Source organism: Salvelinus alpinus, chromosome 28 (genome assembly GCF_045679555.1).
Source record: "Salvelinus alpinus chromosome 28, SLU_Salpinus.1, whole genome shotgun sequence".
NCBI lineage: Eukaryota > Metazoa > Chordata > Actinopteri > Salmoniformes > Salmonidae > Salvelinus > Salvelinus alpinus.
Window position 1 is genome coordinate 33483816 of NC_092113.1, and position 25254 is coordinate 33509069.

Sequence of the window (25254 nt, forward strand, 5' to 3'; positions counted from 1 at the left end):
CACTGTGGCACTACAGACCTCCCGACACCATGACACTACAGACACCATGACACTACAGACACCATGGCACTACAGACATCTTGACACCATGCCACCACAGACACAATGACACTACAGACACCATGACACTATAGACCCCACAACACCACAGACACCATGACACCACAGACACCATGTACTACAGACACCACATCACTACAGACACCATGAACTACAGACACCATGACACCACAGACACCATGTACTGCAGACACCACATCACTACAGACACCATGAACTACAGACACCACCACAGACATCATTAACTCCAGGACCACCCTGACACCATGAATTTACAGACACCATGAACTACAGACACCATGACACTACAGGCACCATGACACTACAGACACCATGACACTAAAAACAACATGACACTACAGACACCATGACACTACAGACGCCACAACACTACAGACACCACAGGCACCATGACACCACATACACCACAGCACTACAGGCACCATGACACTACAGACACCACGAACTACAGACACCATGCCACTACAGACACCATAACACCATGCCACAACAGACACCATGGCATTAAAGACAGCCCGGCACCATGACACTATAGACACCATGACACTACAGACACCATGGCACTACAGACATCTTGACACCATGACAATAAAGACACCATGACACTACAGACACCATGCCACTATGACACTACAGACACCATGACACTACAGACACCATAACACTATAGACATCATGACACTACAGACACCATAACACTATAGACATCATGACACTACAGACAACATGGCACTACAGACACCACGACACTCAGTGACATTGGAATAACAATCAAGATTCTAAGACAGACAAAACAGAAATGAGATAGAGTGATGATCTTCTCTTGGTTTAGATTTGGGTTGTACAGGTGAAGTCGAAAGTTTACATACACCTTGGCCAAATACATTTAAACTCAGTTTATCCACAATTCCTGACATTTAATCCTAGTAAAAATTCCCTGTCTTAGATCAGTTAGGATCACCACTTTATTTTAAGAATGTGAAATGTCAGAATAATAGTAGAGAGAATTATTTATTTCAGCTTTTATTTCATTCATCACATTCCCAGTGGGTCAGAAGTTTACATACACTCAATTAGTATTTGGTAGCATTGCCTTTACATTGTTTAACTTGGGTCAAACGTTTCGGGTAGCCTTCCACAAGCTTCCCACAATAAGTTGGGTGAATTTTGGCCCATTCCTCCTGACAGAGCTGGTGTAACTGAGTCAGGTTTGTAGGCCTCCTTGCTCGCACACGCTTTTTCAGTTTTGCCCACAAATGTTCTATAGGATTGAGGTCAGGGCTTTGTGATGGCCACTCCAATACCTTGACTTTGTTGTACTGAAGCCATTTTGCCACAACCTTGGAAGTATGCTTGGGGTCATTGTCCATTTGGAAGACCCATTTGCGACCAAGCTTTAACTTCCTGACTGATGTCTTGAGATGTTGCTTCAATATATCCACATAATTTTCCTCCCTCATGATGCCATCTATTTTGAGAAGTGCACCAGTCCCTCCTGCAGCAAAGCACCACCACAACAGGATGCTGCCACCCCCGTTGGGATGGTGTTCTTTGGCTTGCAAACCTCCCCTTTTCCCCTCCAAACATAACGATGGTCATTATGGCCAAACAGTTCTATTTTTGTTTGATCAGACCAGAGGACATTTCTCCAAAAAGTATGATCTTTGTCTCCATGTGCAGTTGCAAACCGTAGTCTAGCTTTTTTATGGTGGTTTTGGAGCAGTGGCTTCTTCCTTGCTGAGCGGCCTTTCAGGTTATGTCGATATAGGACTCGTTTTACTGTGGATATAGATACTTTTGTACCTGTTTCCTCCAGAATCTTCACAAGGTCCTTTGCTGTTGTTCTGGGACTGATTTGCACTTAAGCGCCAAAGTACGTTTATCTCTAGGAGACAGAACGCGTCTCCTTCCTGAGCGGTATGACGACTGCGTGGTCCCATGGTGTTTATACTTGCGTACTATTGTTTGTACAGATGGACGTGGTACCTTCAGGCTTTTGGAAATTGCTCCCAAGGACAATTTTTTTTCTGAGGTCTTGGCTGATTTCTTTAGATTTTCCCATGATGTCAAGCAAAGAGGCACTGAGTTTGAAGGTAGGCCTTGAAATACATCCACAGGTACACCTCCAATTGACTCAAATGATGTCAATTGATGCCAGCTGTCAGAGCAGCTCACAGATCACTGCACCTGTACATAGCCCATCTGTAAACAGCCCATCTATCTACCTACCTCATCCCCATACTGTATTTATATATTTATCTTGCTCCTTTGCACCCCAGTATCTCTACTTGCACATTCATCTCCTGCACATCTACCATTCCAGTGTTTAATTGCTATATTGTAATTACTTCGCCACCATGGCCTATTTATTGCCTTAACTCCCTTATCTTACCTCATTTGCACACTTGTTTTCTACTGTATTATTGACTGTATGTTTTGTTTATTCCATGTGTAACTCTGTGTTGTATGTGTCGAATTGCTATGCTTTATCTTGGCCAGGTCGCAGTTGCAAATGAGAACTTGTTCTCAACTAGCCTACCTGGTTAAATAAAGGTTAAATTAAAAATAAATAAATAAAAACTTAGAAGCTTCTAAAGCCATGACATCATTTTCTGGAATTTTCCAAGCTGTTTAAAGGCACAGTCAACGTAGTGTATGTAAACTTCTGACCCACTGGAATTGTGATACAGTGAATTATAAGTGAAATAATCTGTCTGTGAACAATTGTTGGAAAAATTACTTGTGTCGTGCACAAAGTAGATGTCCTAACCGACTTGCCAAAACTATAGTTTGTTAACAAGAAATTTGTGGGGTGGTTGACAAACGAGTTTTAATGACTCCACCCTAAGTGTATGTAAACTTCCAACTTCATACACATACGGTATTCATATTTAACTTCACACAGGACTGAAACAGTACTGAAACAGAGAGAGAGAGAGAGAGAGAGAGAGAGAGAGAGAGAGAGAGAGAGAGAGAGAGAGAGAGAGAGAGGGAGAGGGAGAGAGAGAGAGAGAGAAAGAGAGAGAGAGAGAGAGAAAGAGAGATAGAGAGAGAGAGAGAGAGAGAGAGAGAGAGAGAGAGAGAAAGAGGGAGAGAGAGAGAGAGAGAGAGAGAGAGAGAGAGAGAGAGAGAGAGAGAGAGAGAGAGAGAGAGAGAGAGAGAGAGAGAGAGAGAGAGAGAGAGAGAGAGAGAGAGAGAGGGAGAGGGAGAGGGAGAGGGAGAGAGAGAGAGAGAGAAAGAGAGAGAGAGAGAGAGAAAGAGAGAGAGAGAGAGAGGTAGGTCACGATCAGATGAGCTCCTGCATTTTTCAGCATTTTCTTTAAAAAATATAAATTTAGAGTTAGATAAACTTGGATTTTTTGTCAGGAACCCATACAGGATGCTACCCTCTACAACATAACCTTCACTTCAAATCAAAACTCAAAACCTACAACCTGATTTTGGACGGATTTACGGAATCACCTGGAAGGTTCACATCTACCAAGGATTAATTATTATATTCAGCAAATCCTCTGGAAAACAACAGAAACCTGAGAACACCACCCAACCTGGAACTGAGTGAGTAATGTTTAGTCTGAAACTATATTTGATTTCCAAAAGCCAAGAAGAAAAATACATGACACTACTTTATAAGGACTGAATAGTAATATAATTCTGCCAAGCTTGATACAGCTTCAACTAGCACTTAAGTGTCAAGTGAGAGGTGTCAAAGCCCATTAGCCCAACAATGGCAGGAGAGTCGAATAGTCTACCCCAACCAAATGGAGAGGCCTTAGAAGCTCCCTCCTGCTGTTCAGAGGTAATTAAAATACAGTACCCTGTGCATGTAAAAAATGACAAGACAAGAAAAGATCACAAAATGAAGCTCCTTATGGAAAATCAAGAGACACTTTTTGCTGACTATTACAAAAATGGGAACATCAGCAACCTTATCTTCCACACAAACCATCCCCAGGCATGGCACAGTGCTATATTAGCACACTACCCCTCTGTTAAGAGAGGGGGGGTTAACGAGGGGTGGAAACTCAGGATTCTTGACAATGAGGACGAGGAGTCAGCTAATATAAATCTCTATAAGTCTGGAACAGTATTGGTACAGGGCAACCACAAACAGTTTCAGCTGGACTTTCACCTAATCAAAGAATTAGCCCAGCAGGAGAAGCTCTCCCTTGATAAAGATACCCCCACCCCAAGTGGGTCAGACCAAACCTCTTCACCATATAACCCCACAGACGAGCAACCCTCAGCAGACAGTCAACCTCCCAGTACAGAGTACTTCTCCCTCATTGAAATGAAGGATAAATTCACCCAGCTGGAGGTAAGGCAGGTGGAGCTGGAACAGCAGGTGATCACACTCCAGTCAGCACAGACCCAGACAACAGTCCAGCACAACAACACCCCCTTAACCAGACCTGGAGAGCTGGAGGTGGAGAAAGACATATCTGCACTATGGACAGTGGTGAGACAACATCAACAGGAGAAAGAGCAGGAGCAGGAGAAGAACAGAGCACTAGAGGAGAGGATCAGACTACAGGAGGAGAGGGAGAGGGGGATGGAGGAGAGGATCAGACTACAGGAGGAGAGGGAGAAGGGGATGGAGGAGAGGATCAGACTACAGGAGGAGAGGGAGAAGGGGATGGAGGAGAGGATCAGACTGCTGGAGGAGAGGTTGAGGGGGATGGCATGTGACAGAGAACAACCCACTAGGGAGGTGGCCATCCCCACAGAGACGCCAGCAGAACAGCCCACCTCAGCACCCGACAAAAGTCTCGACACCACAGCAGAACAGTCCACACCAGACCCTGACCATAGAAACGACATCACAACAGAACAGACAAAAGAAAAACCCCAAGCCCAGCAGCTCTCATCCCCTCTGAGCACCCCCCCTGTCAGCCACCCTGATAGCCCTCCTGACAACCCCCCCACACCCACTGAGGACAAACACAAGACACAGATTGTCCTTCTTATGGACTCAAATGGGAAATATATAGAAGAAAAAAAACTTTTTCCCAAACACAGTGTGTCTAAACTCTGGTGTCCAAACACCCAGCGCGCCCTAGACCTTCTGTCTGAGGACAAACTAGGCTCACCTAGCCACATAATAATACACACAGGCACAAACGACCTGAGAGCACAGCAGGAAAGGGTGGCCACAGCACTGAAGGGAGTGATTGAAAAAGCTTCTTCTACTTTCCCCAACGCACAAGTGGTCATCTCCACCCTGCTACCACGAAAAGACTTCCACCCTGCTACAATACAGCGGGTAAACGCAAGCATTTCCCGTGACTGTGCCTCAAAACCAAATGTTTTTCTGGCCCACCACTCCACCCTGGACTTGAACAGCCTCTATGACCAGGTCCACCTCTACAAGGCAGCAGTGCCCACCTTTGCCCGGACTCTAAAGGACATCGCTCTCAAACGAAGCCCCAACACTTCACACAGGAGCAACAGATCAATAGACACCCCACCCAGACCAGCGAGACACCCTCCAAGACCTCCAGGACCCCCCCCTGGACCTACACACCCCCCCCACATCAACCATGCCCACACCCAATTTAGGCCCCCTCAGATCAGACCCATGCCACTCCTGCCCACCCCATGCACCCCACCCCCGCAAAGAGGGCATCAACATGGAAGTCACACATACGCCCAGGTAGTGAGCGGGCAAACAGGCCCAACCCCCACTCTTACACTCGCCCAAGCCAACGGCATGTACCAGATGCTCAGCAGGCTCTGCTCACACTTACTGGCCTGAGGCCAAACCCCGACCAACAACATTGGACACTTTATGGAACAAAAAGCCTTCACTATATCATCCTGGAATATCCAAGGTCTGAGGTCATCTGCCTTTGGCCTAAAGAGCAGGAACCCGGACTTCACCAAAGAAATCGGTAATGCAGACATTGTCATCCTGCAAGAAACATGGTATAGAGGAGACGGACCCACTGGTTGCCCTCTAGGTTACAGAGAGCTGGTAGTCCCATCCACCAAACTACCAGGTGTGAAACAGGGAAGGGACTCAGGGGGAATGCTAATTTGGTATAGAGCAGACCTAACTCACTCCATTAAATTAATCAAAACAGGAACATTTTACATTTGGCTAGAAATTCAAAAGGAAATTATCTTAACAGAGAAAAATGTCCTCCTGTGTGCTACCTATATCCCCCCACTAGAATCCCCATACTTTAATGAAGACAGCTTCTCCATCCTGGAGGGGGAAATCAATCATTTCCAGGCCCAGGGACATGTATTAGTCTGTGGCGACCTAAATGCCAGAACTGGACAGGAACCTGACACCCTCAGCACACAGGGGGACAAACACCTACCTGGAGGTGACAGCATTCCCTCCCCCATATGCCCACCTAGGCACAACTATGACAACATAACCAACAAAAACGGGTCACAACTCCTGCAGCTCTGTCGCACGCTGGGTATGTACATAGTCAATGGTAGGCTTCGAGGGGACTCCTATGGTAGGTACACCTATAGCTCATCTCTTGGCAGTAGCACTGTAGACTACTTTATCACTGACCTCAACCCAGAGTCTCTCAGAGCGTTCACAGTCAGCCCACTGACACCCCTATCAGACCACAGCAAAATCACAGTCTACTTGAACAGAGCAATACTCAATCATGAGGCATCAAAGCCAAAGGAACTGAGTAACATTAAGAAATGCTATAGATGGAAGGAATGCAGTTTGGAAACCTACTAAATAACAATTAGGCAACAGCAAATTCAATCCCTTTTAGACAACTTCCTGGGTAAAACGTTCCACTGCAATAGTGAAGGTGTAAACTTGGCAGTAGAAAATCTTAACAGTATTTTTGACCTCTCAGCTTCCCTATCAAATCTAAAAATCTCAAATAGAAAACCGAAGAAAATGAACAACAATGACAAATGGTTTGATAAAGAATGCAAAAATCTAAGAAATAAATTGAGAAACCTGTCCAACCAAAAACATAGAGACCCGGAAAACCTGAGTCTACGCCTTCACTATGGTGAATCACTAAAACAATACAGAAATACACTACGGAAAAAGAAGGAACAGCACGTCAGAAATCAGCTCAATGTAATTGAAGAATCCATAGACTCTAACCAATTCTGGGAAAATTGGAAAACACTAAACAAACAACATGAAGAGTTATCTATCCAAAATGGAGATGTATGGGTAAACCACTTCTCCAATCTTTTTGGCTCTATAACAAAGAATAAAGAGCAAAAACATATACATGATCAAATACAAATCCTAGAATCAACTATTAAAGACTACCAGAACCCACTGGATTCTCCAATTACCTTGAATGAGTTACAGGACAAAATAAAAACCCTCCAACCCAAAAAGGCCTGTGGTGTTGATGGTATCCTTAATGAAATGATCAAATATACAGACAACAAATTCCAATTGGCTATATTAAAACTCTTTAACATCGTCCTTAGCTCTGGCATCTTCCCCAATATTTGGAACCAAGGACTGATCACCCCAATCCACAAAAGTGGAGACAAATTTGACCCCAATAACTACCGTGGAATATGCGTCAACAGTAACCTTGGGAAAATACTCTGCATTATCATTAACAGCAGACTCGTACATTTCCTCAATGAAAACAATGTACTGAGCAAATGTCAAATTGGCTTTTTACCAAATTACCGTACAACAGACCATGTATTCACCCTACACACCCTAATTGACAACCAAACAAACCAAAACAAAGGCAAAGTCTTCTCATGCTTTGTTGATTTCAAAAAAGCCTTCGACTCAATTTGGCATGAGGGTCTGCTATACAAATTGATGGAAAGTGGTGTTGGGGGTAAAACATACGACATTATAAAATCCATGTACACAAACAACAAGTGTGCGGTTAAAATTGGCAAAAGACACACACATTTCTTCTCACAGGGTCGTGGGGTGAGACAGGGATGCAGCTTAAGCCCCACCCTCTTCAACATATATATCAATGAATTGGCGCGAGCATTAGAACAGTCTGCAGCACCCGGTCTCACCCTACTAGAATCCGAAGTCAAATGTCTACTGTTTGCTGATGATCTGGTGCTTCTGTCACCAACCAAGGAGGGCCTACAACAGCACCTAGATCTTCTGCACAGATTCTGTCAGACCTGGGCCCTGACAGTAAATCTCAGTAAGACCAAAATAATGGTGTTCCAAAAAAGGTCCAGTCGCCAGGACCACAAATTCCATCTAGACACCGTTGCCCTAGAGCACACAAAAAACTATACATACCTCGGCCTAAACATCAGCACCACAGGTAGCTTCCACAGAGCTGTGAACGATCTGAGAGACAAGGCAAGAAGGGCATTCTATGCCATCAAAAGGAACATAAATTTCAACATACCAATTAGGATCTGGCTAAAAATACTTGAATCAGTCATAGAGCCCATTGCCCTTTATGGTTGTGAGGTCTGGGGTCCGCTCACCAACCAAGATTTCACAAAATGGGACAAACACCAAATTGAGACTCTGCATGCAGAATTCTGCAAAAATATCCTCCGTGTACAACGTAGAACACCAAATAATGCATGCAGAGCAGAATTAGGCCGATACCCACTAATTATCAAAATCCAGAAAAGAGCCGTTAAATTCTACAACCACCTAAAAGGAAGCGATTCCCAAACCTTCCATAACAAAGCCATCACCTACAGAGAGATGAACCTGGAGAAGAGTCCCCTAAGCAAGCTGGTCCTAGGGCTCTGTTCACAAACACAAACACACCCCACAGAGCCCCAGGACAACAGCACAATTAGACCCAACCAAATCATGAGAAAACAAAAAGATAATTACTTGACACATTGGAAAGAATTAACAAAAAAACAGAGCAAACTAGAATGCTATTTGGCCCTAAACAGAGAGTACACAGTGGCAGAATACCTGACCACTGTGACTGACCCAAACTTAAGGAAAGCTTTGACTATGTACAGACTCAGTGAGCATAGCCTTGCTATTGAGAAAGGCCGCCGTAGGCAGACATGGCTCTCAAGAGAAGACAGGCTATGTGCTCACTGCCCACAAAATGAGGTGGAAACTGAGCTGCACTTCCTAACCTCCTGCCCAATGTATGACCATATTAGAGAGACATATTTCCCTCAGATTACACAGATCCACAAAGAATTTGAAAACAAATCCAATTTTGATAAACTCCCATATCTACTGGGTGAAATTCCACAGTGTGCCATCACAGCAGCAAGATTTGTGACCTGTTGCCACAAGAAAAGGGCAACCAGTGAAGAGCAAACACCATTGTAAATACAACCCATATTTATGCTTATTTATTTTAACTTGTGTGCTTTAACCATTTGTACATTGTTACAACACTGTATATATATAATATGACATTTGTAATGTCTTTCTTGTTTTGAAACTTCTGTATGTGTAATGTTTACTGTTAATTTGTATTGTTTATTTCACTTTTGTGTATTATCTACCTCACTTGCTTTGGCAATGTTAACACATGTTTCCCATGCCAATAAAGCCCCTTGAATTGAATTGAATTGAATTGAGAGAGACAGAGAGAGACAGAGAGAGAGAGAGAGAGAGAGGGAGAGAGAGAGAGAGAGAGAGAGAGAGAGAGAGAGAGAGAGAGAGAGAGAGAGAGAGAGAGAGAGAGAGAGAGAGAGAGAGAGAGAGAAAGAAAGAGAAAGAGAGAGAGAGAGAGAGAGAGAGAGAGAGAGAGAGAGAGAGAGAGAGAGAGAGAGAGAGAGAGAGAGAGAGAGAGAGAGAGAGAAAGAAAGAAAGAGAGAGAGAGAGAGAAAGAGAAAGAGAAAGAGAGAGAGAGAGAAAGAGAGAGAGAGAGCATCTGGTCTATGTGAGGTGGGATAGTGCTGACACCAGATAAGAGTGTTTATAATTACTAGAGGGCTAATCATGGGAGAGGATAGAGACAGACACAGACTGCCAGATAGAACATCCTACACTGCTCAACTGCATCCCAAATGGCATCCTCTTCCCTATATAGTGCACTACTTTCGGCCAAGACCCAAAGGGGTCAAAAGCAGTGCACTACATAGGGAATAGGGTGCCATTTGGGATGGAGGCTACATGTTCTAGAGGTCCAATAGTCCTGGTTGGTGCACTAGTATTTAGACAACTGAAATTCTACTCTCAGTACTATGCTTGACTGGATGTTGTGGTCCAGTATGTAGGTAAGTGTAGGTCCCTTTGGTTAGAATGGCTTCATATGCATTCAGACAGAAGATTTTATACAGAGAGTACAGCACACGTTTATGTGATCCCTGCGGGAATTGAACACATGACCTTAACGTTACCAGCACTACACTCTTACCAACTGGACCACAGTCCATGTTTCAATTAAACACAACAGAGCATTTTTGTTGACCTCATAGTTGCATGTGTGTTCCTGTGTGTGTGTGTGCATGCGTGTGTGTGTTACCGTTTACAATGGTCCTTCTGGAAATCTCCCAGAGGACTAGGCCCAGGGCCCAGATGTCTGTCTGCTTGTACGACTCAAAGATGTCCATGCGGATGCTCTCGTCCAGGACCTCTGGGGCCATGTAACGTTTGGTTCCCACTCTGGGGTTGTTCCCCACATCCAGATAGTCACTGGTCTGGGAATGCATCACAGCCAGACCTGGAGACACAACAGGGTCATATTCACTGGGGAGAAAACATTTTGAAACAGGGAGGTCATACCTGAATTTGCACAATAATAACAGATTTTAGTTCTCCTAAAAAGCCCTCTCTCCTTCTAGCCCTCTCTCCTCAAGCCCTCTCTCCTTCTAGCCCTCCCCCCTTCTAGCCCTCTCTCCTTCTAGCCCTCTCTCCTCTAGCCCTCTCTTCTCTAGCCCTCTCCCCTCTAGCCCTCTCTCCTCTAGCCCTCCCCCTTCTAGCCCTCTCTCCTCTAGCCCTCTCTCCTCTAGCCCTCTCTCCTCTAGCCCTCTCTTCTCTAGCCCTCTCTCCTCTAGCCCTCTCTCCTTCAGCCCTCTCTCCTCTAGCCCTCTCTCCTCTAGCCCTCTCTTCTCTAGCCCTCTCTCTTTTAGCCCTCTCTCCTCTAGCCCTCTCTCCTCTAGCCCTCTCTTCTCTAGCCCTCTCTCTTTTAGCCCTCTCTCTTTTAGCCGTCTCTCCTCTAGCCCTCTCTCCTTCAGCCCTCTCTCCTTCAGCCCTCTCTCCTCTAGCCCTCTCTCCTCTAGCCCTCTCTTCTCTAGCCCTCTCCCCTCAAGCCCTCTCTCCTCTAGCCCTCCCCCCTTCTAGCCCTCTCTCCTTCTAGCCCTCTCTCCTCTAGCCCTCTCTCCTCTAGCCCTCTCTTCTCTAGCCCTCTCTCTTTTAGCCCTCTCTCCTCTAGCCCTCTCTCCTTCAGCCCTCTCCTCTCTATCCCTCTCTCCTTCAGCCCTCTCCTTTCCTCCCACCTCATCCTCCTCTCACCCAGGTCAGCGATGCAGCACTGTCCGTTCATCTTGACCAGGATGTTTCGGCTCTTCAGGTCTCGGTGGGCGATGGCGGGTTTGCCCTGGCAGCTGAGTATCTCTGTGTGAAGGTGGACCAGACCACAGGCTACAGACAGGCACATCCTTAGGCAGCCCTCTGGGTCCACGCTGCTGCACTGGAGGAAGTCGTAGAGACTACCCAGCTGGTGGAAGTGGGTGATCAGCCACAGCTGAGTAGTGGAGTTCTGAGAAGTCATGTCAGATGCTATGAAGCCTGAGGGAGAGAAGACAGAAGGTATTGTGATCGTCAGACCAGGCCAGGCAAGCTAAATCAAGTGTACCTGAACTCATTGAAAGAAAACAAACACTATTTTGATTCCAGGGGAATTGTTAGAAATGTAGGACTTGTTCTAAAAGTGAACTAACAGGATTACGCTGACTCACCCAGGATGTTGTCATGTCTGAGCTGTACAGTGTTGTAGATCTCTGTCTCTCTGAACCAGGACTGCTCATCTCTAGAGGAGAAGATCTTCACTGCAACACTCTCTCCCATCCAGGTGCCTCTCCACACCTCTCCATACCGGCCCTTACCTGGGTAGAGAGGGACAGAGGAACAGGCACACAGCAGAGATGGGGTGGGTTGGTGTAATGATGTCATCACACTAGTAAGACTGGAAATGAACCCAAAGGGTCCATGAACTCCATAACATATTGGTACATAAACACCATAGCATATTGGTACATAAACTCCATAACCTATTGGTACATAAACACCATAACATATTGGTACATAAACTCCATAACCTATTGGTACATAAACAACATAACATATTGGTACATAAACTCCATAACATATTGGTACATAAACTCCATAACATATTGGTACATAAACTCCATAACATATTGGTACATAAACTCCATAACATATTGGTACATAAACTCCATAACATATTGGTACATGAACACCATAACATATTGGTACATGAACGAGTGAGTTTGAGTAAGGCACTGAGAGACATAAAGGAGGGAGTGAGAATGAAGAAGAGTATTTTACCGATGCACTCGACCAGAGAGATCTGTCGAGCCATGGTCCTCTGTACCAGGTATGGCAGACCAGTCCCACTGCCTGAGGTACAGAACTCATCAAAGACATCCTGCAGACACAGAGAGAGTCACACACATCAAGGATCACAGTCACCTGCCACTTGTTGTCATGTAGCAATTTCATAATATACTTTAAGTACCAATATTATTGCTAAAGGGGCAGTGATCTTGTTACTGATTCTGTGACATCTACATGTCCTCTTGTGTATCAATACAATTATATTCAATTTCATTCAATTCCATTCTTACCCCATAGGTGGGATCTGCCCCACTGGGGACCTTGAGCATGGTGATGGCACGGTCCTTGTTGTAGCCAAGCCTGTGGTGATGTGATCTGGAGCAGAGCCACAGCACCAGGCCACACACACCCACAGAGAGGAGCAGCAGCAGGGGGACAGCCACCAGCAGAGTCATACCGTTCCCCTCCCCCGTAGGCTCAACTGCTGGACAGTCGACACACACACAGAGTCATACAGGTGAGAGGGAATAGCAGAAAGACAAGATGATTTTGATATAAAAGCCCACCAACAGCCACCAGGGGGAACCAGAGGCCTGTATGACACTGCCCTGTTAGTCAGACTCCCAGAGAGTTCTGTATGACACTGCCCTGTTAGTCAGACTCCCAGAGAGTTCTGTATGACACTGCCCTGTTAGGCAGACTCCCAGAGAGTTCTGTATGACACTGCCCTGTTAAGCAGACTCCCAGAGAGTTCTGTATGACACTGCCCTGTTAGTCAGACTCCCAGAGAGTTCTGTATGACACTGCCCTGTTAGTCAGACTCCCAGAGTTCTGTATGACACTGCCCTGTTAGTCAGACTCCCAGAAAGTTCTGTATGACACTGTCCTGTTAGTCAGACTCCCAGAGAGTTCTGTATGACACTGCCCTGTTAGGCAGACTCCCAGAGAGTTCTGTATGACACTGCCCTGTTAGTCAGACTCCCAGAAAGTTCTGTATGACACTGCCCTGTTAGTCAGACTCCCAGAGAGTTCTGTATGACACTGCCCTGTTAGTCAGACTCCCAGAAAGTTCTGTATGACACTGTCCTGTTAGGCAGACTCCCAGAGAGTTCTGTATGACACTGCCCTGTTAGTCAGACTCCCAGAGAGTTCTGTATGACACTGCCCTGTTAGTCAGACTCCCAGAGAGGTCTGTATGACACTGCCCTGTTAGGCAGACTCCCAGAGAGGTCTGTATGACACTGCCCTGTTAGTCAGACTCCCAGAGAGTTCTGTATGACACTGCCCTGTTAGTCAGACTCCCAGAGAGTTCTGTATGACACTGCCCTGTTATGCAGACTCCCAGAGAGTTCTGTATGACACTGCCCTGTTAGGCAGACTCCCAGAGAGTTCTGGATGACACTGCCCTGTTAGTCAGACTCCCAGAGAGTTCTGGATGACACTGCCCTGTTAGGCAGACTCCCAGAGAGTTCTGGATGACACTGCCCTGTTAGGCAGACTCCCAGAGAGTTCTGTATGACACTGCCCTGTTAGGCAGACTCCCAGAGAGTTCTGTATGACACTGCCCTGTTAGTCAGACTCCCAGAGAGTTCTGTATGACACTGCCCTGTTAGGCAGACTCCCAGAGAGTTCTGGATGACACTGCCCTGTTAGTCAGACTCCCAGAGAGTTCTGGATGACACTGCCCTGTTAGGCAGACTCCCAGAGAGTTCTGGATGACACTGCCCTGTTAGGCAGACTCCCAGAGAGTTCTGTATGACACTGCCCTGTTAGGCAGACTCCCAGAGAGTTCTGTATGACACTGCCCTGTTAGGCAGACTCCCAGAGAGTTCTGTATGACACTGCCCTGTTAGGCAGACTCCCAGAGAGTTCTGTATGACACTGCCCTGTTAGGCAGACTCCCAGAGAGTTCTGTATGACACTGCCCTGTTAGGCAGACTCCCAGAGGAGTTGTTCCATAATAGAACTACTGAAATATGAGCCTCAAGTTTGACTGCTGGTCTCATTTTCTGCCTGGTAGTTAATTGATTGATTCAAGTCACTGACTGACGAGAGAGTGTTTCGGGTCTGAATCAGTCCCTGATTCTAAAGTGGAAGTATGGACCTCATATCAGACCAGACATGCCATAAGGGGTTCTACACTGCTGGAGAGGCTTCTAGAGTAGATGCAGTGTTCTGACCTGGGTTTGGTGGAGCGGAGCTGTTGACATTACAGAGAGAGGGTTCTAGACTAAAGAACATGTTTCTCCAGTGTTCTGACCTGGGTCTGGTGGAGCGGAGCTGTTGACATTACAGAGAGGGGGTTCTAGACTAAGGAACATGTTTCTCCAGTGTTCTGACCTGGGTCTGGTGCAGCGGAGCTGTTGACATTACAGAGAGAGGGTTCTAGACTAAAGAACATGTATCTCCAGTGTTCTGACCTGGGTTTGGTGGAGCGGAGCTGTTGACATTACAGAGAGGGGGTTCTAGACTAAGGAACATGTTTCTCCAGTGTTCTGACCTGGGTCTGGTGCAGCGGAGCTGTTGACATTACAGAGAGAGGGTTCTAGACTAAAGAACATGTATCTCCAGTGTTCTGACCTGGGTCTGGTGGAGCGGAGCTGTTGACATTACAGAGAGGGGGTTCTAGACTAAAGAACATGTATCTCCAGTGTTCTGACCTGGGTCTGGTGGAGTAGAGCTGTTGACATTACAGAGAGAGGGTTCTAGACTAAAGAACATGTATCTCCAGTGTTCTGACCTGGGTCTGGTGGAGCGGAGCTGTTGACATTACAGAGAGGGGGTTCTAGACTAAAGAACATGTATCTCCAGTGTTCTGACCTGGGTCTGGTGGAGCGGAGCTGTTGACATTACAGAGAGGGGGTTCTAGACTAAAGAACATGTATCTCCAGTGTTCTGACCTGGGTCTGGTGGAGCGGAGCTGTTGACATTACAGAGAGGGGGTTCTAGACTAAAGAACATGTATCTCCAGTGTTCTGACCTGGGTCTGGTGGAGCGGAGCTGTTGACATTACAGAGAGAGGGTTCTAGACTAAAGAACATGTATCTCCAGTGTTCTGACCTGGGTCTGGTGGAGCGGAGCTGTTGACATTAAAGAGAGGGGGTTCTAGACTAAAGAACATGTATCTCCAGTGTTCTGACCTGGGTCTGGTGGAGCGGAGCTGTTGACATTACAGAGAGAGGGTTCTAGACTAAAGAACATGTATCTCCAGTGTTCTGACCTGGGTCTGGTGGAGCGGAGCTGTTGACATTACAGAGAGGGGGTTCTAGACTAAAGAACATGTATCTCCAGTGTTCTGACCTGGGTCTGGTGGAGCGGAGCTGTTGACATTACAGAGAGAGGGTTCTAGACTAAAGAACATGTATCTCCAGTGTTCTGACCTGGGTCTGGTGGAGCGGAGCTGTTGACATTACAGAGAGAGGGTTCTAGACTAAAGAACATGTTTCTCCAGTGTTCTGACCTGGGTCTGGTGCAGCGGAGCTGTTGACATTACAGAGAGAGGGTTCTAGACTAAAGAACATGTATCTCCAGTGTTCTGACCTGGGTCTGGTGGAGCGGAGCTGTTGACATTACAGAGAGGGGGTTCTAGACTAAAGAACATGTATCTCCAGTGTTCTGACCTGGGTCTGGTGGAGCGGAGCTGTTGACATTAAAGAGAGGGGGTTCTAGACTAAAGAACATGTATCTCCAGTGTTCTGACCTGGGTCTGGTGGAGCGGAGCTGTTGACATTACAGAGAGGGGGTTCTAGACTAAAGAACATGTATCTCCAGTGTTCTGACCTGGGTCTGGTGGAGCGGAGCTGTTGACATTACAGAGAGAGGGTTCTAGACTAAAGAACATGTATCTCCAGTGTTCTGACCTGGGTCTGGTGGAGCGGAGCTGTTGACATTACAGAGAGGGGGTTCTAGACTAAAGAACATGTATCTCCAGTGTTCTGACCTGGGTCTGGTGGAGCGGAGCTGTTGACATTACAGAGAGAGGGTTCTAGACTAAAGAACATGTATCTCCAGTGTTCTGACCTGGGTCTGGTGGAGCGGAGCTGTTGACATTACAGAGAGAGGGTTCTAGACTAAAGAACATGTATCTCCAGTGTTCTGACCTGGGTCTGGTGGAGCGGAGCTGTTGACATTACAGAGGTTCTTGGTGCAGCAGTGGACGTACAGTCCCTGGAAGCTGGTGTAACACTGTTCCTTGTAATGGTCCCTCTGGAAGCAGCCCCTCTCCTCTCTGCCATGCACCCTGGTGTAGAAGCAGTAGTCACCCCTACAGGTGCCGTTCCTACACGTCCCCTTGTTGTTCTCACATGTACACAGAAGGTTGGCGCTGTCGTCAGGGCCTGGGGGAGAGGGAACCATTGAGTGTGTGTGCTGTGTAAGTATGCACAAACACATGCTCGCACACACACAAGCACACACAAACGTAAACATAAAGGCACAGGACAGATTTATAATAAACAGTAACACAGCTCTATAGAGTAACTGTGGTTCACAATATTACACAGAAACAAATTTACCCTCTGATGATGACCCCACGGATGACTGATCTGCAAAATATAAAAGACAGTGGTGAGAGAAAGTCCAGGTTTGGTGGGCATGAGGCTGAGGCTAGGCCTGGGCCTGAGGCTGGGTTTCTCTCTCCCTGGGGGGGGGGTTTCTCTCTCTCCCTGAGGGGGGTTCTCTCTCTCCCTGAGGGGGGTTTCTCTCTCTCCCTGGGGGGGTTTCTCTCTCCCTGAGGGGGGTTTCTCTCTCCCTGAGGGGGGTTTCTCTCTCCCTGAGGGGGGTTTCTCTCTCTCCCTGGGGGGGTTTCTCTCTCTCCCTGAGGGGGGTTTCCCTATCTCCCTGGGGGGGTTCTCTCTCTCCCTGAGAGGGGTTTCTCTCTCTCCCTGAGGGGGGTTTCTCTCTCTCCCTGAGGGGGGTTTCTCTCTCCCTGGGGGGGTTCTCTCTCTCCCTGGGGGGGTTTCTCTCTCTCCCTGAGGGGGGGTTTCTCTCTCCCCCTGAGGGGGTTTCTCTCTCTCTCCCTGGGGGGGTTTCTCTCTCTCCCTGAGAGGGTTTCTCTCTCTCCCTGAGGGGGGTTTCTCTCTCTTCCTGAGGGGGGTTTCCTCTCTCTCCCCGAGGGGGGTTTCCTCTCTCTCCCCGAGGGGGGTTTCTCTCTCCCCCTGAGGGGGGTTTCTCTCTCTCCCTGAGGGGGGTTCTCTCTCTCCCTGAGGGGGGTTTCTCTCTCTCCCTGAGGGGGGTTCTCTCTCTCCCTGAGGGGGGTTTCTCTCTCTCCCTGAGGGGGGTTTCTCTATCTCCCTGGGGGGGGGTTCTCTCTCTCCCTGAGAGGGGTTTCTCTCTCTCCCTGAGGGGGGTTTCTCTCTCTCCCTGAGGGGGGTTTCTCTCTCCCTGGGGGGGTTCTCTCTCTCCCTGAGGGGGGTTTCTCTCTCTCCCTGGGAGGGTTCTCTCTCTCCCTGAGGCCAACAGGTCAGGGGTCTCAGCAGCATCACTCGTACACGGACAAAGCAGGAACACCCACACTTCCTTTCTCTGTTGTTTCTCATCTACAGTACACACACATCTGCAGCCAGCTGATTCCCCAGCAGCAACACACTCACTTACACTCAGATACACATAAACACACTAAAGGACAGACACAAATACACAAAGATTTTAAAAAACACACAAACACACTTGTGATTATGTAAGCTAGCACACCTAAAGATACAAACACACACACATCACCTTTGTTGAATTACCTGCATGAGCGGTGGAGGTCCACAGGCACATCCCAGCTAGCACCACTGTGAGCATGGCAGCACCCCCCATCTCTGTCAGAGAGACAAGACAACAATTAGAGCTGCAGTGATTATGCTTTGTTTAAGGCTTTTAGAGACTCAAAGAAAGAGTCTTGGAACACAGTTCTCTCTCACATGCAGTTTCATAAGCTCCTACGCAGCTTCACAATGAACGTCAACTTCTAGGTTTCCTCTCATATCCCCTCTCTCTCGCTCTCTCTATATCTATCTCTCTATTCTCTCCTCTCTCACTCTCTCTCTCAGTCCTCCCACTCTCTCTGTCTGAGCTGAGTGGGCATGTCTGCCAAAAAGAACACCAAATGGAACCCGATGCAGCCAGATCCATGCAGCTCTAGCCCAGCAAACAGTCAACTTTCCTACAACCTTCCAATGGAGTCCCCAATTTGGTTTCCAGCGAACGTTATGACAACATGGGCCCCAGCTGGTGGTCGGAGTCATACAGCACCAGTCTGTCAGCAGAGGAAGTTGTGAGGTCAAAAACAATAACAGAGCGAGTGCCAGGCCCAGGGTCCAGTCAGTCTGACCGCTCTGTAATTACAGTAGGTGATGGGAGAGGGGGCTTTGTGTGTGTCCAGCCCCTGTGTATGTGTGTGTGAGTGTGTCTGTCTCTCTGTGTGTGTGTCTATGTGTGTGTCTCTGTGTGTGAGTGTGTCTAGGTGTGAGTGTGTCTAGGTGTGTGTGTGTCTAGGTGTGTGTGTGTGTGTGTGTGTGTGTGTGTGTGTGTGTGTGTGTGTGTGTGTGTGTGTGTGTGTGTGTGTGTGTGTGTGTGTGTGTGTGTGTAACTACCCCGGCCCAGACACAGGCCAGTCAGTTGCAATGCTTGCTGCCATTGAGAGGCCACACCCTGGCTGGCCCGCCACAGAGGGAACTCAGGTCGGCTCATTGTGTGTGTGTGTGTGTGTGTGTGTGTGTGTATGTGGGGGGATGCTCATTGTTCAGGTCTGCATTTCTGTGGGTCACGCAAGCTAGAGAGGCTAGAGGCTGGAGAATGGGTTTCTTTGGCCTGTCACGTCTGGAGGAAACCTGGCACCATCCCTACGGTGAAGCTTGGTGGTGGCAGCATCATACTGTGAGGATGGTTTTCAGCGGCAGGGACTGGGAGACTAGTCAGAATTGAGGCAAAGATGACTTGTAGAGTCATACCCTAGAAGACTCCAGGCTGTAATCGCTGCCCAAGGTGCTTCAACAAAGTATTGAGTAAAGGGTCTGAATATTTATGTAAATGTTTGATATTTCATTTTTTAAATTTGTAATCCATTTGCAAAAATGTCTAAAAACCGGTTTTTGCTTTGTCATTATGGGGTATTGTGTGTATGTAGATTGATGAGGAAAAAATAGAATTTCAACAATTTTAGAATAAGGCTGTAACATAACAAAATGTGGAAAAAGTCAATGGGTCTGAATATTCCGGACTCTGACATTGCTTGTTCTGATATTTCTTAATTTAAATTTGTGGGATTTGTGTGTATTGTTTTGTATTGCTAGGTATTACTAGAAACACAAGCATTTCGCTGCACCTGCGATACCATCTGCAAATATGTGTACGCGACCAATAAATAATTAGATTTGATCTGTGGGGCTCCAGCTCAACTCAAACACCTTCATATGATAAAAATCCAGTAATGTCAATTCTAGAACACCAAGGAGTTCCGGTTTGGCATTGAGGTACAAGGCCACAAAGGGTTCTTAGTTCCACAGCCCTCCCACAATACTCCAAGCCAATCCGTGGTGCATTATTACACACTGATTAGCAGAGAGTTTGTTAGCATTTCCTGTATGATGCATCCCTTGAGAAAAGCCCAGCAGTTGAAACTTCAGGGCTACTGTATATTTAACTGATTAGTAACTGTTAAGTGTTTGGGATATGCATGCACCCCATTCTTCACTGTATCATGCAGCAGCCAACATGTCAGCTGTGTTTTAATCTGAGGGCCCTTAGGAAGACAATTATTGTGTAAACACAGCTCCACCCATTGAATTGGCCTATTCTCTATGGAGGAGCACTAACCCTACTGTCTCTGATTCCTTCTCTAGTTCAGATCTCCCTCCTCCACCGCAGATAGGCAGAGGTAGGCCAGTCACACACGCAAGTCTGTTTTACTATCCTAAAATAGCCTTTTTCCTTGTGGGGACCGGCGAAATGTCCCCACTTGTCTGAATTGTCCTCATTTTACTATCCTTGTGAGGACTCTGGTCCCCACAAGGAAAACACAGCCCTTGTCATCTTTTCACTCTCATCTGAAAAGCATCTCAGTCCCATCTCTCAATCCCTCTGGATTACATAGATGTTGTGGTGGTGGGGGAAGGAAGGTTCCCTCTGGATTACATAGATGTTGTGGTGGTGGGGGAAGGAAGGTTCCCTCTGGATTACATAGATGTTGTGGTGGTGGGGGAAGGAAGGTTCCCTCTGGATTACATAGATGTTGTGGTGGTGGGGGAAGGAAGGTTCCCTCTGGATTACATAGATGTTGTGGTGGTGGGGGAAGGAAGGTTCCCTCTGGATTACATAGATGTTGTGGTGGTGGGGGAAGGAAAGTTCCATCTGGCTTCAAATAAAATAAAATGTTAATTGTCACATGTTTCTTAAACAACAAGTGTAGACTAACAGTGAAATGCTTACTTACGGGGCCCTTCCCAACAATGCAGAATACAATGCATTTTTTAAAACAATAATAATGCAGGAAAAAATGTAAGCACAATAAATAAATACAAAGTCAATGATAGCTTGACTATATACATGGGTTACCAGTACCAAGTCAATGATAGCTTGGCTATATACATGGGTTACCAGTACCAAGTCAATGATAGCTTGGCTATATGCATGGGTTACCAGTACCAAGTCAATGATAGCTTGACTATATACATGGGGTACCAGTACCAAGTCAATGATAGCTTGGCTATATACATGGGTTACCAGTACCAAGTCAATGATAGCTTGCCTATATACATGGGTTACCAGTACCAAGTCAATGATAGCTTGGCTATATACATGGGTTACCAGTACCAAGTCAATGATAGCTTGGCTATATACATGGGTTACCAGTACCAAGTCAATGATAGCTTGGCTATATACATGGGGTACCAGTACCAAGTCAATGATAGCTTGGCTATATACATGGGGTACCAGTACCAAGTCAATGATAGCTTGGCTATATACATGGGTTACCAGTACCAAGTCAATGATAGCTTGGCTATATACATGGGTTACCAGTACCAAGTCAATGATAGCTTGGCTATATACATGGGTTACCAGTACCAAGTCAATGATAGCTTGGCTATATACATGGGTTACCAGTACCAAGTCAATGATAGCTTGCCTATATACATGGGTTACCAGTACCAAGTCAATGATAGCTTGGCTATATACATGGGGTACCAGTACCAAGTCAATGATAGCTTGGCTATATACATGGGTTACCAGTACCAAGTCAATGATAGCTTGCCTATATACATGGGTTACCAGTACCAAGTCAATGATAGCTTGGCTATATACATGGGTTACCAGTACCAAGTCAATGATAGCTTGGCTATATACATGGGTTACCAGTACCAAGTCAATGATAGCTTGCCTATATACATGGGTTACCAGTACCAAGTCAATGATAGCTTGGCTATATACATGGGTTACCAGTACCAAGTCAATGATAGCTTGGCTATATACATGGGTTACCAGTACCAAGTCAATGATAGCTTGGCTATATACATGGGTTACCAGTACCAAGTCAATGATAGCTTGACTATATACATATGTGTGAGTGTGTGGGTAGAGTAGAGTGTGTGTGCATAAAGTCAAAAAGCGTCAATACATAGATGTTGTGGTGGTGGGGGAAGGAAAGTTCCATCTGGATTACACAGTGTAGATGTTGTGATGGTTGGGGAAGGAAAGTTCCATCTGGATTACACAGTGTAGCTGTTGTGGTGGTGGGGGGAAGGAAAGTTCCATCTGGATTACACAGTGTAGATGTTGTGGTGGTTGGGGAATGAAAGTTCCCTCTGGATTACATAGTGTAGATGTTGTGGTGGTGGGAAGGAAAGTTCCATCTGGATTACACAGTGTAGATGTTGTGGTGGTGGGGGAAGGAAAGTTCCATCTGGATTACACAGTGTAGATGTTGTGATGGTGGGGAAGGAAAGTTCCATCTGGATTACACAGTGTAGATGTTGTGGTGGTGGGGGAAGGAAAGTTCCCTCTGGATTACACAGTGTAGATGTTGTGGTGGTGGGGGAAGGAAAGTTCCCTCTGGATTACACAGTGTAGATGTTGTGGTGGTGGGGGAAGGAAAGTTCCCTCTGGATTACACAGTGTAGATGTTGTGGTGGTGGGGGAAGGAAAGTTCCCTCTGGATTACACAGTGTAGATGTTGTGGTGGTGGGGGAAGGAGAGTTCCCTCTGGATTACACAGTGTAGATGTTGTGGTGGTGGGGGAAGGAGAGTTCCCTCTGGATTACACAGTGTAGATGTGGTGGTGGGGGAATGAAAGTTCCCTCTGGATTACACAGTGTAGATGTTGTGGTGGTGGGGGAAGGAAAGTTCCATCTGGATTACACAGTGTAGATGTTGTGGTGGTGGGGGAATGAAAGTTCCCTCTGGATTACACAGTGTAGATGTTGTGGTGGTTGGGGAATGAAAGTTCCCTCTGGATTACACAGTGTAGATGTTGTGGTGGTGGGGGGAGGAAAGTTCCACACCTGCCTCCCTGGTATAGTTAACCACACCTGGCTCCTTGTCACAGTTAACCACACCTGCCTCCCTGTTACAGTTAACCACACCTGCCTCCCTGGTACAGTTAACCACACCTGCCTCCCTGGGACAGTTAACCACACTTGCCTCCCTGGGACAGTTAACCACACTTGCCTCCCTGGTACAGTTAACCACACCTGCCTCCCTGGTACAGTTAACCACACCTGCCTCCCTGGGACAGTTAACCACACCTGCCTCCCTGGTACAGTTAACCACACCTGGCTCCTCTACTACAGATGGCCTGCACCATGGCTCATCATAATAGCCCACACAACACCTTAAAAGATTACTGATGATGGGAAAGATGAAGTGTTGAGTAGGAGTGATGATCAAGGAACAGTTTAGATCTTAATGAATAAGATTACATGGACGGGAGACCTGATCCTAGATCAGCACTCCTACTCTGAGACGCCTTATGAATGAGGCCATTGATCTAGGATCATGTCCCCCGTTCATATTCATTATTATCTAAAAGGCAAACCTGGTCTTAGATCGGCAGGACTGTTACTCTGACACTGCCTTATCAATATGGGCTCTGGGTTTTGCTTTCAATAGATTCAATAACGGCCCATGTTTTGCAATGTTCTATTCTGTAACCTGAACCGTGCTTTATCTTGGTATGAATAGTTAACATGTAGAAGTCATGTTTATTTTACACATTTCTTCTCTGCTTCTTTGTCCTCCACTCCTTTAATTCGAAAGAGAAGTTCTCAAATAAATATTTAGTTCTCAAAATATATTTCCAGATGTTTTTGAAATACTGAGAAACTGGTAAATGTCCAACTATATTATTAAAGTATGATAACATGGTTGTATCAGGACTTTTTTCTTAATTTAAAAGCCCGTTTGTACACTAACTTAGCCCATAAATGAAAAGGATACTGCTCAATGTCACTACTGGAGACATTCTAGAGTGGAAACATTTGAAGGTGTTCTATCCAATAAGCGCCGCTGTGGTTCAGAGTTGTCCGTTGTGGTCCAGGTGTGACATATGTCAGTTAGGCATTATAAACCGGGTGGTTTGAGCCCTGAATGCTGTTTGGCTGAAAGCCGTGGTATATTAGACCTTATACCACGGGTATCACACAAAATTACTTGTTTACTGTTGTAATTACGTTAGTAACCAGATTATAATAGCAATAAGGCACCTTGGGGGTTTGTGGTATATGTCCAATATAGCACGACTAAGGGCTGTATCCAGGCACTCCTGCGTTGCGTCGTACATAAGAACAGCCTTTAACCGTGGTATATTGTCCATATACCACACCTCGTCGGGCATTATTGCTTAATTAGAGGTAGGCTACGTGATTTACCAGCATCCACCTGTTCATTCTCACACTTGTAATAACTAAATGCTCCCAGTTATTAGAAAAGCAATCCACACCGAGACAAAAATGTAAACGAATAGGCAACAGCTGTCACAAATGTCAGATTGAATGTGACTTTTACCTGGTTTTTCCTTCTATGCGCAGCTCTCTTTCCTCTTGCTTTTCACGAGGAAGCCAACTGCTGTACCATGGAAATGCACCACGTTTGTCCCATATTAAAAACGAAATATATATTTGAAAGTATTAAAAGACACCCAAAAGTCATGTATAGATACGTCTTCAATCGTGTGTCAACCTTTGAGTTCAGTGAACGCTTTTAGTTCCAAATGTTCAAACCTAAAATCTCCCCACATCCTTTCCCCTTTCGATGCTGATCAGCCACTACATCGACTGTTCTTCTCAACCTTTTCGGTCTCTTAAAACTATGTCACACATCCAATAAAAACGATTCTAAACTGAAACTCCAAAATATCTGACAAAAAATTAGCGATCCTTATGTCCGAGATATAGTCCGTCCAAGTTGAACATATTTGTCTCGTCTGAAGCGCAACACAATGACCCTGTATCTCGGGCTAAAATCTTCCACTGATAAACCGAAAACACGAAACTCGAGCATAGACTACTAGACGTCAGTCTTCTGCTTTTAAAGAACTTAACGAACACAATAAAAATAACTTCTCAAACAGCTAATATCTTCATCTCGATAAAGTATCCTACGTAGAATGCCTAGGAACCTAACTTTGCTCTGTTCCTGATTCATGCGTAATATCAAGCCTACAGAGATTTTAAATACACAATTTTGTCCCACCCCTCATTGTCCTGGAAGGGATCTGGCTGGAATGTGCTCTCAGAGCA

At 46.1% G+C, this 25254-nt stretch overlaps 1 protein-coding gene across 4 annotated transcripts in view; it reads right to left on the reverse strand.

The window, feature by feature from the left end:
* Positions 1–25254, reverse strand: part of LOC139557732 (activin receptor type-1-like) — a 35258-nt gene extending 10004 nt beyond the window's left edge. Inside the window, exons 1-9 of one of the 4 annotated variants that reach the window (XM_071372866.1) lie at positions 24521–25254; positions 18271–18342; positions 17053–17082; positions 16639–16875; positions 12829–13022; positions 12530–12629; positions 11920–12066; positions 11474–11749; positions 10485–10682 (exon numbers count right to left, since the gene is read on the reverse strand). In XM_071372866.1, coding sequence (XP_071228967.1) covers positions 10485–10682; positions 11474–11749; positions 11920–12066; positions 12530–12629; positions 12829–13022; positions 16639–16875; positions 17053–17082; positions 18271–18340 — 1252 coding nt within the window. In that variant the 5' untranslated portion in view covers positions 18341–18342; positions 24521–25254. Of the gene's footprint in view, positions 1–10484; positions 10683–11473; positions 11750–11919; positions 12067–12529; positions 12630–12828; positions 13023–14798; positions 14830–16638; positions 16876–17052; positions 17083–18270; positions 18343–24520 lie in introns of those variants that run through there. The other 3 variants (XM_071372867.1, XM_071372868.1, XM_071372869.1) reach the window with 3 other exon arrangements.